Here is a 14,799-nt window from a genome sequence, read left to right as displayed (position 1 = left end):
CTATTGAAGCGCTTACAGATTACGATCGATTCTCAACATAGCACTCAAGGCTGAGAACATGTCATCTGCACATGCATGCACTTCTTTGCGAGGCAATACTGGACTACAGACTCTTCGCATTTGGACCTTGTTATTCTGTCTGACTGCTGCATGATGAATAGTCTATGCTTTTTCGTGTTGCACGACTACGTCCTGTCGTTTTGCATCTTGCGGTATGTTGTCTTGTGCCCCGCTTGCGCTTGCAGATGTGGCAACTCAACAGGTCTTACTTGACTCTCGTTTGATCAACTCAAACGAGTGCAGCGCACGTTCTGTCCGCTCTTTCCCGATCTCCCCGCCTGTCATGAGCGAATAACCCGGAGCCGTCCTCTATCACGTCTTGTCGCCAATCATGACACGGGTAATTGCATTCCCCTGCAGCCAAGCAAGTGCCACCGTCGAAGATGAGATGGCTTCATGCGATACCAGATCCAACGACATCCAGAGATTGATGAAGCTGCCGTTGGACTCCCAAAAGCCCGGTCCACGATGGACCTCAATACCAAGGTCACACTCTCCTCACCTGCGAGTGATTGGGCTAGATTTCTGAGTGATCACATTCCCTTCGTATAGTGCTTCAGGACAGCAGTTCTTAGCGGTGTCATAAAAGATCGTTGCCTTGCTGCCAACAGATATACTGGTTTCGGTGCTTCCATTTCCTACAATTTGCTGTGCTTTTGTTTGACTCTTTAATTGACAAACTTTCCGCCTGTTGATTGTCATTTGCTTCCTTTTCACAAATTCTGTCTTCGAGCTGCGCAAACATGGCTCAAGTCTATCAGAAGAGCCACTATGACTATGACGGCATGCAGCGATCAGAGCGACGACCCTCACGTGGTCCTGTTCACACGGTTGATCGAGGTGTTCCGTACGTAGCATACTCGACCAGACCGGACCCACGCAATGAGTCGAGGACTTATGTCCTTCCAACTCCGATCCATGACATAGGAGAGGATAGCGACTCAGGTTCTGCCAGGAAACGTACCTCCATGGCTGTGAGTATATAACGGCCTGTAAACTCTTGTTTAAATGTTGACGGCCTTAGTGCTCGCGTTGCAGAAGAAGAAAAATCAAGTGCAGCGGCGGGCAACCTTGCCAGGCGTGTCGAAGTGCTGGAGTGGAGGCCAGCACTTGCTTGTACTGCAGAGTGTGTTGCATTTTTTTCACACGAACAAACCCACTCTGACCTTCCCATCCATAGGTAGGCACGAGCCAAACTTTCGACCTCGATACTTCCGTTGGTGGGCCCTCTCCTCTGGCCCCAATCTCACCTTACAGCCCTGTAACACCTAACGGCACGGGTTATCCTGCATATCCGACAGATGACAGGTCTTCATCGGTACCCGTTTATGGCAGATCTGGATATCCTCAGACATCTCTCCCTGCTTACAGCTACGACCTTGATACTCCGACATACGCAGTCAGTGATGAGTCTCGATCATGGACGACAGGAAGCCGCCCTAGCACAGGGATGAGCTATTTCCAGCAAGAGAGTCCTGCATCTTACGACTACCCTACCCCGATCTCTAGAATCTCAAGCGATTCAAGCGAACCTCTTTCTCCTCTGAACATGAGTACTTTGCAGCACTCACTTCCTCTCCCTCTCGAGCGCCGTCTGCCTGCTCCCAATTTTGTCGGCACCCCAGTAGCTTCTGACAATGACATCCGCGGCCCCATCAGTGCCCGCCTCTCAAGTTTGAGCATCAGCAGACCGTACAGTAGGAGCAATAGTACCTCTTGGGCATCGGACGGCGTTGAACGTCGCCAACCATCTATCCATGATCTTGCAGAGGCAAGTATGATGCTTCCACCAGTCACACGCGGACTACATGCAACTGCAGCAACTTTGCCGGCTCTCAGTCATGATAGTGCTCCCATGTCCACCGCCATGTTTGTGTCGTCTGGAAATGACGGTCTGATTCAAGCTTCCACCAGTACCGCTCAACCTGCCTACTACTCTGCCACTACTTCAGCACTTCCATCCTTGACCACCGGAATGCTTCCTCCGACAAACTACGCCCGTTACACAGCCATCAACAATAGCAATTCTTCTCTGCCAGTCATCAACTCGGGTGATCGTACAGACACTGCGTCCTACTACGGCTGGACGCCTGCAAACGCCAGTAGCACCGAGGTCCTGCCTGTAATCAATACAGTTGAAGTCACTTCTCAGTCCAATGCTAGCGCCGATCGCAGAAACAGCTCCGCGCAACTCTCAACAGGCTATCCACCTCTACACCACCCACGACCAAAGATCGTTCCATCCACGCCTCACGCCACGACACTCGAGAAGCATGATCGCGTACAGCAGAAAGATGCAAAGAGTCAAAGACCCTCTTCTGCGTCCAGTCAGCACAAGTCTTCCTCTGGCTCTTCGGGTGCAGGTTCCAGCAAAAAGAACAGTCACAAGTCCAACAAAGGAAGTCTGTGATGTTCCGAAATCTGGTTTTCGAATACGTTCAATCTCTCTCATTTGTTTTATCTTCACATCTGCTTTCTTTTTTCTCATATGGGTCTCTGGAGTACAGCAAGCGAGGCGTAATCTGCTGCGTCCCTTTGTCGGCGCTACTTTCTTCATCTTTTTCTTCCGGCGTTTCTCTTTTTGTCGTCTTCTTCGTTCTCCGGAAATTGGGTGATGGGACAAAATCTTATACAGCCGGGAGTTCAAGTCAAGTTCAACGGCGAACAAAAACCAAGCATTTTGGGGTAACTGGGCATTGGAAAAAGGAACGGAATACCTAGTATAAAGTATGTGACGATGCAAATGACAAAAAGATCGGGAAAAGAGCAAGCTTGAGGCGATGATTATAATGAGTTTCGATAATGAGGTTTGATTTGATAAGTAAATTAATTAATTGCAGTTTAAAGATCTGTTTACTTTATGTGAAAGATACCTATAGTGAGAGAAAGGAAGATGGAATTGATGCTCTAGAAGAATAGGGCAAGGTGCCCCGTTCTCCCCGTATAGCAGAGAGCGAAGTGTACGCTGTAAAAAGGCACAATATTTTCGACATCAGAGGCATGCCCAATGAAAGCCAAGAAGTTGTCGTCTCTCAGTGGACAACGGCTGTTTTCAGAAAGTATTGTGCATTGTTGTAGTCGATGTTATGCTCTTTGCTAGAACTGGAAAGCTGGAAGGGGGATAAGACAGGGGGTACAGGGGTTAAGATCACATGCTGAACACTTGGATCCTCCATACACGCCATACATGTTACAATGTGACTATCAAAATGCACAATACTTTCGTGAAACATGCTGTCTCCACAGAGAAGGCCACATCAAAAGCTATCTCAATGGATACGAGTGTTTTGAAAACTACGACTCTGCATTTCGATAGCCTACTAATAACATTACATCTCGTCTGAAACCATAGCCTTTCTCCTCAAGCCAGATATTTCTTCTCAATCTTGGCCTTTGCCAGAGCGCTCAACTCTTCAGGTGTAGGACGAACTTCAGGGCCAGAGTTGCGGATTGGGCCTTGATCGGGTTCGCGAACGAGGTGGAAGAGATGGACCTGCTTGGCAGGGTTCTTGACTTCGTAATCCACGACCTTGTATAGGCCGTCGTACCTCATTCCTTCTTGAGGCTTGTAATCGTTGGGGCCTTCGGTAGTCATCTTCGAAGCTCGAAGCACACGCACAGGCGTCTTCAGCTTACAGCTTTCGATCATGTACTGCGTGGAATCCGTAGGGCGGGTGGGATCGTCAGATTCCGTACCATAATACCACACCTCGTCTCCTCTGTCGATGTTGGGATAGCTTCCACCCGACATGACGCACGAGAAAGCGCCTTCTCCAGTCCTGCCACAAATACCAGCGACTGTAGCACTGTGGGCGCCGTCTCGAACAGCGCAAAGCTGAGTTGGCCACCATTGGCCATTGCGGAGATGACCATTGCCGTGAAAGTCGCCCTTCTTTCTCTTGTACTTCGGGTCCAGCTTGTCAGCTGCGCCCTCGCGGCCGATTTTGACGTTCTTGGTACGGCCTAGTATGATTCCGCGAAAGAGGTCTGGGCTGGTGTCCTTTTGGTACCACTTAATGTATAGCTCCGCGGCGTCTTCCTTTATGTACCATGGGTAGTCAACCGTTTTTGAGTTGAAGATCTGTGGAAGTCCTCTGTCGTTGAACAAAAGACCTTTCTGACGAATGGCCATGGCGCCAAGGTCGAGGAAGAAGGCACGATGGATACCGTCATTAATCTTGTTGAGGTCGTCGGCACTAGGAGCGATTTTCTTTGCTGCAAGTTCGTTGCATTTTCTGATACCGGTACAGATCTTGTTTAGATGTTCCTCAATGCCAAAAGAAATTCTGGGTGCTCTCTTAACCTTGTCGGGTCCGATAGCCTTATACCAGTCTGGGGGAGTAGGATTTCTCATGTCAATGTCGAGATGTTCGCCGCCGTTCATGGTCTCCATGGTAGCTTCAACAGGTAGTTCAGTTCTGCGCTGTGGGACATAGGAAAGTGGTGCGATTGAAGCTGCTGACGTGGATGTAGAAGGAGCTGCTGATTTGGATGTAGAAGGAGCTGCTGATTTGGATGTAGAAGGAGCTGCTGCCGAAGTCGATGGACGCGGTGCAGGTGACGCAGGTCTCGATGCAGGTCTCGATGAAGGTCTGGATGCTTGTGGCTTCTGTAATTGTTGCGCTTTTTCGATTTTGGCCATGTTGACGTTACGCCACCAGGGAGTGCCGTCGATCATCAATTCGTCCATGACCTGTAGACGATAATGTCAGTCAACGGGTAGCTAAGAGATAGGTGGAGGGTAGATTGTCTCTTCGGCCAACACTCCCTTGGGAATAATATTGTGCATTTTCACAGCAACAACTCGACCATGCTTAGTACGCGGGAGAGCATTGGATAGAAAGTCCCCAGATGTCGTTGGGTGAATCTATGCATGTATGTGGCCAAGCGAGTTGCAAGGTAGGAAAAAGTGTACAAGGTAAGAAGGAGATTGCAAGGTAAGGAGACTGCAAGATAGGATCACTTACCGATTGACGTCGACGTTGGTGGCAAGTCGTTTAATCTGCCTCTGTGATGGTCAGTAGAATGAAAGGGATAAGAACAAGGAAATGTCGTCGGCAGGAGCTTTTATAGAAGGCGCGACGGAACCTTGACGACTAAGCAAGCCACGACGACTGAATTTCGACGACTAAGCCTCGACGATTGGATCTCGACTGTACCACGACAACTGAAGCTCGGCAACTGCAGTAGTGAGAGAAGAATAAATCGTACAAATGTTGATTATCTCATGACTGTATGCAACGTCGAAGCCGGTCGAGTCATCGACGAGTGAGTCTACAAACGTAGGAAGAAACTAGGCAGCAAGTCTTACGCAAACAGTGGCTGCTTCCACTGACCATTCAATTGCCACAACATTCTCAATGAAGAGTGGTTAGTCAAGAAAAAGGTGGCACCACAGTAATGCTATATCACAAGGAAAAGGCTATATTCCAAGGAAAAGGAGCCCAGGAAGCCAGCGCGTTGTTTGCTAGAGAGCCAAGATTATTTACAAAATGTCATTTGATGGCAGAGCGGTATTGTTGTGTCTGGTACAAGTAATCCAAGAAAAATGTGGTCGGCGATGAGTGGCCTGGTTAGTGTTAAATGGTCGAGGTTGCTTAAGGCCGATAAAAGCGGCGCTGGTCGTGCAAACACTTCAAACATTGGAGCTGTACAGATGCGCCCAGTGAATGCGACAAACTTTCTCGAATAGAGCTATTACACACAACAACCATGACGAGCATCGACGACTTGTTCAAGAAGCCATTCCTTCCGTCAACTAACGGCGGTACCAAGCGCAAGTTCGACGGCCAAGATGCAGAAGCAGCATACAAATCAGCAAGACTAGACGATGCGCCAGAGAACGAAGACGATGATATGGAGGCCGGGCCCGAGCTACCGCCAGACGAAGACGAGGACGAAGAGGGCCGCTTCTTTGGCAGTGGTACAAATCAGCATACCAATGCCGCTCTAGACTTTGTCGACCGAGCCGACGACGGCGACGGCGCAAACATCAAGGTAGAGAAGATCGATCAAGCATGGGTGCGCCGTCTGGGCTTGAGTTTTGAGCGCAAGATCAACAAGAACAGCGAATTGCGCGCAAAGTACGAAAGCGATCCCTCACGCTTTGTCGCCAGCGAGGCCGATCTGGACGCCGAAATCAAGAGCTTGAGCATTCTGTCAGAACACCCAGAGCTATACAAGGACTTTGCAAAGATTGGCTGCGCAGCAAGTCTAGTCTCTCTTCTATCACACGAGAACACAGATATTGCCATTGATGCCATTGAGATTATCTCCGAATTGCTGGACGACGACGTACAAGCAGAGCAAGAACAATGGGACGCCCTAGTATCAGCCATGCTCGAAGCCGACCTCATCGACCTCCTCCTCGCCAACCTCGACCGTCTAGACGAGAACCTCGAAGCCGACCGAAGCGGTGTCTACCACTCCCTCTCCGTCCTCGAAGCCCTCTCCTCCAACTCCACAATCGCAGACACAATCGCCCAAGAACCCATCCTAAAGTACCTCCTTGCCCGCATCTCACGCGCCGAAAAATCAGTATCCCAAAACAAACAATACGCCGCCGAAGTCCTGCAAGTGCTATCTCAGGCCTCCACCTCCGTACGCGATCGCTTAATCTCTCTCGACGCAATCGACAAACTCCTACAATTACTTTCCGCCTACCGCAAACGCGACCCCGAGCGCGACAGCACAGAACAAGAATACGCAGAAGATCTTTTCGACACATTAACAATCCTGTCCGCACCACTACCCGGCAAAACCGCTTTCCTAGAAGCAGAAGGCACAGAATTAATGCTACTCATGCTCAAAGAAGCCAAGTTCTCAAAACCGCGTGCGCTCAAGGTGCTTGATCATGCACTTTCTGGTTCTTCTGGTCAGCCCGTAGCGGAAAAGTTCGTAGATGCTGCGGGGTTGAAACCACTATTTTCTACATTCATGAAGAAGAATTTGGAAGCTGCGGATACGGAACATGTGCTGGGTATCTTTTCTGCCTTGTTGCGTTTGCTCCCTGGCGAATCTTCCCAGCGCATCCGCTTACTCGCCAAATTTGTGGAAAAGGAGTACGAGAAGCTGGATAAACTGGTCAAGTTACGACATGAATATGCGGCAAAAGCTAGCGTCACGGATGATATCGATGCCAGTGCTGCTGTTTACTGTCTCAATACCCTGGATGTCATTCTTGCTTGGCTGGTCGCAGAGGATGCAGGTGCAAGAAAGAGGATCATAGCAGGATTGGCGGATAGAGATGAAAGTTTGGGGACGTTGAAGAAGAGCCTGCAAGAACAACTTGAGGAAGTTGATACTGAAGAAGAAGGGAACGTGGCTGAGATGCTTACGGCACTTATTGAGTGCTTGTAGAGCAAAATGTATATAAAATGACGGTTTGATCACGTTGTTCTCTTTATGGAGACAACGTTTCTCACGAATGTCTTGTGCATTTATATAAGTAGTCACACTGTGGCTGTCTTTTAGCACACGGGGAGGATGTACCTCGCCAGAACGGCAAGCTTGATGATTCAGCAGTAGTACGAAAAGTATGAAAACAGTCGTCACATGCACCTTTCGAACATTGCACTTGTCCACTCTATGTTGCTTGGCCACTGAAAATAGTTGCCCAATGGATTATTTCGCCGTGAGAATCTGGGTGTCATACGCGCAACAATTACATTGTTACAAATATCGAAGAAACTCCACATCATAAAGGCCATAAAGACATCTACACTCTGTCGAGAAAGACCAGAGTCATCCTTCTTCCTGCAATACGCATGATCCCACTCATACATACCTCCTTCGTCATTCATACATAACCCCATCAGCTTTACTCCAAAGCAATTCTGCCATCATGACCCTCGGCAGCATCCATAGCATCAGTAACAGCAGATCCCTCGCCCTCGAACATGAAAGCATCGTAAACAGCAGCACCAACAATGCAACCAAAGATGGGCACGAAAAGAGGGACGATGAAATAGAAGCCCTTGGCAGAGAAGACTTCGCGGCCGTAGATGATGGCTGAGAAGGCACGAGGACCAAAGTCGCGGGCTGGGTTGACGGCCTGTGTGTCCTTTGTCAGTAAAAGTTCTTGTCTGGGACCTGAGAACAGGAAAGGCAGAAGCGACTTACATAACCAGTCTGCCAACCCATGGAAGCACCAATAGCAACCATCAACGCAAACATCATAAACTGAGGAGCCTTGAGTGCCTCATTCTTAGGGTCTGCAACAGCAGAAGCCCCAAAAGCCAACAAACTCGATCCCAAAAACTCCGTAACAGCAGCTTCCCAATTACTTCCAAAGTGCGAAGCCGGATACGTAGCAAAAATGCCCGCAGAATGATGTCCCTGGGGTGACAAAATACTGCCTCCAGGAATAGTGTATTCAGGATCCCAAGATTTAATCGCAGATCTGTATTGACCATACACCAAAGCAGCACCAATAAAAGCTCCAGCAAATTGTGCAATGATCTTGCCCGGAAGTTGTTGCCATTGGAGTTTGGTAGGGCGGATGATGGCTGATGCAAGAGTGATTGCTGGGTTTACTGCTGCGCCGATGTAGCAGGACAGAGCTACTGCAGAGGCCCAAGCGAGGTTTACAGACAAGAAATTGGCGTAGTAGAAGTCTGTGAGGACGGCTTGGGCGACTACGCCGTCGCCGATGAGAATCAAGAGCAGTGTGCCAATGAATTCGGCGAGGTATGGGCGGAGGCCGCTGCGGTGCAAAGATGCTGGTATGCGGACGGCCATGATTGTTGGTCGCTGATAGAGAAAGAGAAGAAAGGGTCGTAAGAAGTCGTTCAATTCAAATAACCAGATGCCACATGAAGGAGCTATCTTCCTTTATATGCTACAAAAGATATCCTTCTTCTCAGACGCATGTCGTCGAAAAGCCCTGCGCAAGCTTGGTCCAGTTGTCCCTGCACGACTCGGCATGTTTTTTTGCTGGGCGTGAATCGTGAATGAAGATCGTCGTCGTTCACCGTTTGTTTCACCATACCTTCCGAGGACGATAAGGGTCATGGCCCATAGGGCGGAATAATGGCACAAAAAGCTTCGAGAAGTGCGGTGAAAATCGGTCCTTTTGGATGGACACGAAGCTCGGTGAAAGGTTCACTTGAGCCTCACAATGACGGTGTCAATCCTAGCCAAAAATCAACATCACAAGTCGACAAACATCATGCACATCGAAGAGACATGGAAGCAATGATGAATAACAATAGAGTTGTATTATGTTTGCCGATGCAATTTCTATCATGGTTCAAGGAGTGAGACAGAACGCCTAAGGCATTCATGAATCAAGCTCCAGCTCGGTGTGCGAATCCCTGTCAGGCGCGCGACATCCTTCGAGCCCAATCCAAATTTCGTTCCAAAACGTGCCAACTAAAAGGTATATCCGTGGTCGTCGTCAATATCATCAAGGTGGTGAGATAGCGTCATTTCATCACACCGCCTCTAAGAGTATCTCTTGAGGGCAGGGCTGCCGGCGCAAGCGGGTTGCGAGAACTTGGTCTCGACGTACACCTTTTGCATGCCATCCTCCTTCTTCTCAAACATGTAGTAGACCTTGTCGAGGTCTTCCATGGCGACACGGTGGGTGACCATCTTCAAGGGGTCAATCTTGCCCTCTTGGATGTACTTGAGAAGCTTCTCCCAGTAGAGGTGGACGGGAGCCTGTCCGTTGCCGATAAGGCGGATACCGCGCTCCATCAACGTGCCAATGTTGAAGTGGTTGGTCTGTAACAAGGTTAGATCTGTGTTGACGACATGCAGTTAGGTCAAGAAGACTCACGTAGCCGACGTAAACACCAGTAATACCGCAACGTCCGTAGTTTTTAACACTTTCGAGCATCTCATTGATGATCTCAGGAGTGTCAGTCTCCAGACCAGCCATGAGCTCAATGGTGTGTGCCCAGCTCTTGGGATATTCGCCAGCCACACACTCGAGAGCGACATCAGGGCCACCGTGCTCCATCTTCTTCAAAGTGCTGACAACAGTCTCACCCTTGGGCAAGTTGGAGAAGTCGATAGTCTCAATGTTGGGGTACTTGGACTTGCAGTAGTCGAGACGCCAGTTCTGGTCAATGACAATGACACGCTTGGCGCCATTCATATAGGAGAAGTCAATACACATCTGACCGATGGGACCGGCACCCCAGATGGCAACGACATCACCCTCCTTGACACCGGTGTCGACAACACAGTTCCAGCTGGTGCTGACAACATCGGACAGGTAGAGACCCTTCTCATCAGGAACATCGTCGGGCAGGTGAAGGAGGTTGACATCACCGCAAGGAACTCGGACATATTCGGCTTGACCACCAGCGAAGCCGCCAGTGAAGTGAGAGTATCCGAACATGCCGGCGGTGCGGCCACCGTACATGGCGTTCTCGATGGTGTTGGAATTGGTCTTCTCGCATTGCGACGACAACTTCTTCTTGCAGTACATGCACTATGACTTGTTAACAGGACATTATGTCGGAATGCAAGAAGGTAATACGTACGTCTCCGCAAGCAATCTGGAAAGAAGCAACGACACGTTCGCCGACCTTGTGGTTCGTGACTGCAGAGCCGACCTCGTCAATGATACCACAGAACTCGTGGCCGAGGATGTCGCCCTTCTCCATCTCGACAACCGAGCCGTGTAGCAAGTGGAGGTCGGAGCCACAGACGGTGCTGCCAGTAACCTTGAGGATGACATCGCGGGGCTCGATGATCTTGGGCTTGGGGCAGTCAATGACCTCGACTGTGTTCTTGCCTTGCCAGACCAAAGCCTTCATCATCTCGCTGGAGTCGCCATACTTTGCTCTGTCTCTTGCAGGGTTGGTAACGTCCTGGGCGGTGATGGCGTTGTCGCCGTGGCCAATGGCCTTCTCAGCCAGGGATGCTGCTTGTGATACTGCTGCCATTTTGTGAATGTGTTTTGTGTGTTCAAGTATTGAATATGAACAAAGATGCAAAGTAAGTTGAGACCGGACTTGAACTGCGGCTTCCACGCTTATTTGAGCTCGAGAGCTCGTTCCTCATCTAATTGCATACGTCAGGTTGGTTGCATCGCTCCGACGTCACCATATTTTTGAGGATCGAGCTGCGGCTGGTATCTATGTTCTAGTTTCGGTTTCAGTGTTCGTATGAACTCGTTTACGCATCTTCGTACACCTCGTTTAATATATATCAAGAATTGCCGAGTAGCTTACCATCCAAAGCTGGGTGACCTGCTAACTTAATCCTAGAGTCATGAACAGGTACGCGGCTCTGCGCGGAAAACCTTGGATGTCACCTCCAGCCTCAAACCTTCTGACATCATCCATCTTGATCGCGAGCCCCGCGACGCGGGGCACTTCGCGTGGGAAAAGTGGGGCATCGACACCTGTCAAGCATCGTTCTTGAGGCTTGGTGATCCCTGCAATTGCAACCGACTATGTCTGCACCGTGAAGTGATTCGCTGTTTTATGATATCTAGTGGACCGTGATACTACTTCCTTGGTCGTTGAAAACAAATTGTTTGAACTTATACATGAGAACAAAGGAAACCTCCGTGTGCCCTGCCTGGCCTGAATAACAGTTCATCTGATATCCCTAGCCACAGACATTGAAGCCGACGGGACAAGCTCCGAAGGATTGGATCGTGTCGGTCATGTCATGATTGGAATAGGCATAAAGTCCTCGTTCTCGTAACAGACTGGTCAGATGTTGTGGCCAGCTTGCTTGTTCTTCTTGAAAAGAGGCAGCTGGCGGGAAGTCGAGACGAGTTTGTTCATCTCCTGAACACCTTGCTGAGTCATCATATACGAAAGCTTTGCTTGCTCTGCTGCCTGCATTGCAGCGTACATGTTTCGCTCAGCTTCCACAGCGTTGGTAACTGTATCGAGCATGACTTGAGCGAACGAGGTCATGCGCTCCTTGCGAACAAGATCGGCTTCCTTAGAGGCTTCCTGACGAAGAGTAAGCCCCATCTCCATTAGCGTGACCGTGTCGCATTTTGCCTTTTCCATGTCAGCGTCTGATTTTGAATCGATAGCACCATCCTTGTGCTTCGAGCTTGTACGACAATGTGAAGATGCGTCTCCAGGAGTTTCTCTGGTGGCATTCTTGTCAACCAGAACGGTCTTCTCCTTAGATTCTGGCGGTGCAGGCTTTGGAGGTACAACCGGCATCCCGGGCAACTCAGGTAAATTGGGAACAGTATGCATAGTGGGTATAGTGGGAATAGCAGGCACATCCGGTACCTCGACCTCAACCGACTTTGATTTGCGGCTTCCCACCGAGAATCTCCTGCCGCCACAACCAGGAGTTGGTGAAACGTCTCTTTTGCCAGTCAAGAAACCCTTGAGATTGTTCAAGACGGATTTTCCCTTTGATGTACTTCTAGGTCGAGTTGGTGGGAAAGTGCCATCACGAGAAATCTCGATTGGTCGTGACGAGTGACGGGATATTCTGATATGTCCAATCGATGCGCGTTGGCTCGCTTCTGTCTTTGCGCTAGATTTCGATTTGACGGTACCATGGTCTGGTAGTTGATGCCCCGTACTGGGACGGGCTATGGGTGTCATGCTACGAGAGAAGGTAGGCGGAAGCGCTGAGCGGCCACTTCGAGCAGTACTATAGGTCTCAGACACCATTGTTTGACCGCCGGGTGGTACACTGCGGTCTTTGATGGGAACAGGTGGAGGCTCGGGACTTGCGGTCTCGGACGCTCGATAGGTGTTTAAATTTGGTGTACTTGTGGTTTTACGGCGAACGTCTGGCGGGTGAAGAGCAGAGGTCTTGCGTGCTTCTGAAGCTGGCGTAGGCAGCATGTATGAAGGAACACGATCGTTACGCGCGCGTAAAGAATTCTGCGCGCCATTCCTGGAGGTCGTTTTGGGCAATCTTGCTGTGTCAATGTGTGGTTTGGACGTTGCAAAAGCGCGCGAAGACGTGTTTCCATCTGAAGAAGCACCCTCGAATCTTGAGGGAGGCATGGTGCTGTTATCCTTCTTGCTCCCACAGTCCGATTTGTCGCTGTCTTTGACAGTCTCAGGGTTGTGATCGCCAGCTCGGTCGGAAGGCTTGGTACTGAGTTCGGTGATCGATTGTTCGCTCTCCTCCGAAATCTTTGAGAAAGCCTTGGGTCGTACGGAAGGCGAACTCTGCACAGTTGGTGAGTCCGGGACCTCCGTTGGGCTAAAACCAAAGTCCGCAGGCCAAGAAACACGGAACCCGTTCTCGCTGGGCGACGGCAGATCGAATTCGGCCTCTGTAGGAGCTGTTAAACTTGTTTGTGATCTGCATGAGGGTGTACGAGCTCCTTCTCCAAAGATGAGTTCATCGGCTTCTTCAGAAATGCTCAGTGTCGATCCAACGAACGAGCTAGACAATAAGCTCCCTGAGAGTTGTTTAACTCTCGTATACTCGAAAACATCCTCAGAGGCACGATCTTTATCGCCGAAGATCAGTCTGATGGGGCTCAGTTTGCTCTGCTCTGAGGGAGATGGAACTCTTGGTGGCAAGTTACGCACAGCCGAAGTAGAACCTCCATTAGATGATGTTTCGACGAAGTGGTCTTTGCGTCTTGACGAGCGAGCACTGCCGTGATCCAGAGTAGCGAGATCTGCCGGTTTTTCTAAGCGTCGCCCAGCAAATGTCAAGATCTCGTCAGCAACTGGCGATCTTGAGGTCAAACTAGGTGAACTGCACACAATCAAAGGTGTACTCTTGGCTGATGGAGTCCCGGCGATAACCTTTTGCGAATCTTCACGGACAGAATGTTGTGGTACAGCGAGAGAAGTAGTACTGGCCGTTGTCTGAATCGTCTGTTGGGCTCTGGGTCGCGAGAAACTGTATGCAGCAGGCGTGTACTTGTGTTCTTGGTCTACGGAAGATAAAACATTTCCCGCAGATATTCCGATTCCCAGACCAACATCGTGGTTTCTAGGTTCAGGTGTTTGTAGCGAAGAGGATCTCGGCGGGTGCCTGTTTAAATCGGCAGAGCTAGTCACTTTGTGCGTTCGACCAGCAAGCTTGAGCGAAGAGACGGGTGAGACAACACATGGCGAGTCAACGCTGGAAGACACAGAGTCGAGGATTGGAGACACGATAACAGGACTGTTGTGAACAGATGTGCGTGGCAGCTTGCTGGAAGATCTGAGCTTCGTGCTTGGAGTTCTGTTCGGCGCTGGATTTTCACGGCGAGGGGTCGATCGCTCGTGGGAGAGAGCTCTCTGTTCGCGCTCCTGTGGAGTGCTAGGGGTCTTGGACAGTGATCTGTCGAGATGGCTAGTCCCAGCTTCAGCGAGTCGAGCCTCCGTGGTTTTCGTCTTGGTAGCCGGAGAAATTTGGCTACTTTGGCGGAGTGATTTGGAGGTCGACCGGGGAGATGGTCCAGAAGCATTGTAGTTCAATTTGTCCCTCAGGATCGTTTTTGAGGGTTGATGTAGCGACTGCCGTCGCGCAAAGGATGCATTCAAGCTTTCGTCTGAAGTGACTGCACTGAGGTGCCCACGAGTTGAAGTTCTTGAGGCTGTCCTTGTGCCATCAGGAAGCGCGGTCGGCGTTGGTGACGACGATCTTGTAAGATTTATTGACGACTTGGAATGAACCAGAAGACGTGAGCGGTTAGATGCTGGAGGTACATTTTCGTTGTTGATACGACTCCTGGACTCGAGACCACCAACTGGTATGCGACTCTGTTTGTTGACACTTCGGTCTGCCAGTGGTGTCATTGTGAAGACAGAGGTATGCTTTCAACCAGAGCCTGGTCGAATCTGT

At 50.0% G+C, this 14,799-nt stretch overlaps 6 protein-coding genes across 6 annotated transcripts; 2 read left to right on the top strand and 4 right to left on the bottom strand.

The window, feature by feature from the left end:
- Nucleotides 1-803: 803 nt before the first annotated feature.
- On the top strand, nt 804-2,470 carry M437DRAFT_57525 (uncharacterized protein; the record flags this gene model as incomplete). Its single annotated transcript, XM_041023243.1, has 3 exons — nt 804-1,034; nt 1,085-1,186; nt 1,241-2,470. 3 exons carry the CDS (start codon nt 804-806, stop codon nt 2,468-2,470), a joined length of 1,563 nt encoding a protein of 520 aa, XP_040876331.1.
- Nucleotides 2,471-3,421: 951 nt separating this feature from the next.
- M437DRAFT_57246 (uncharacterized protein) lies at nt 3,422-4,192 on the bottom strand (the record flags this gene model as incomplete). Its single annotated transcript, XM_041023187.1, has 1 exon — nt 3,422-4,192. One exon carries the CDS (start codon nt 4,190-4,192, stop codon nt 3,422-3,424), a length of 771 nt encoding a protein of 256 aa, XP_040876330.1.
- Nucleotides 4,193-5,772: 1,580 nt separating this feature from the next.
- M437DRAFT_57332 (DUF1716-domain-containing protein) lies at nt 5,773-7,419 on the top strand (the record flags this gene model as incomplete). Its single annotated transcript, XM_041023206.1, has 1 exon — nt 5,773-7,419. One exon carries the CDS (start codon nt 5,773-5,775, stop codon nt 7,417-7,419), a length of 1,647 nt encoding a protein of 548 aa, XP_040876329.1.
- A 460-nt stretch (nt 7,420-7,879) lies between these two features.
- M437DRAFT_87913 (aquaporin-like protein) lies at nt 7,880-8,799 on the bottom strand (the record flags this gene model as incomplete). The annotated part of the gene is made up of 2 exons (XM_041028734.1): nt 7,880-8,113; nt 8,182-8,799. The coding sequence occupies 2 exons, from the start codon at nt 8,797-8,799 to the stop codon at nt 7,880-7,882; spliced, it is 852 nt and encodes a 283-aa protein (XP_040876328.1).
- A 705-nt stretch (nt 8,800-9,504) lies between these two features.
- M437DRAFT_69322 (GroES-like protein) lies at nt 9,505-10,958 on the bottom strand (the record flags this gene model as incomplete). Its single annotated transcript, XM_041025261.1, has 3 exons — nt 9,505-9,786; nt 9,842-10,501; nt 10,554-10,958. The coding sequence occupies 3 exons, from the start codon at nt 10,956-10,958 to the stop codon at nt 9,505-9,507; spliced, it is 1,347 nt and encodes a 448-aa protein (XP_040876327.1).
- A 777-nt stretch (nt 10,959-11,735) lies between these two features.
- M437DRAFT_57645 (uncharacterized protein) lies at nt 11,736-14,753 on the bottom strand (the record flags this gene model as incomplete). The annotated part of the gene is made up of 1 exon (XM_041023256.1): nt 11,736-14,753. One exon carries the CDS (start codon nt 14,751-14,753, stop codon nt 11,736-11,738), a length of 3,018 nt encoding a protein of 1,005 aa, XP_040876326.1.
- Between the last annotated feature and the right edge of the window lie 46 nt (nt 14,754-14,799).

This window comes from Aureobasidium melanogenum, assembly GCF_000721775.1.
Source record: "Aureobasidium melanogenum CBS 110374 unplaced genomic scaffold scaffold_26, whole genome shotgun sequence".
Lineage (NCBI taxonomy): Eukaryota > Fungi > Ascomycota > Dothideomycetes > Dothideales > Saccotheciaceae > Aureobasidium > Aureobasidium melanogenum.
Note: the sequence above shows the minus strand (reverse complement) of the source record. Positions and strands in the feature narration are given on the sequence as shown.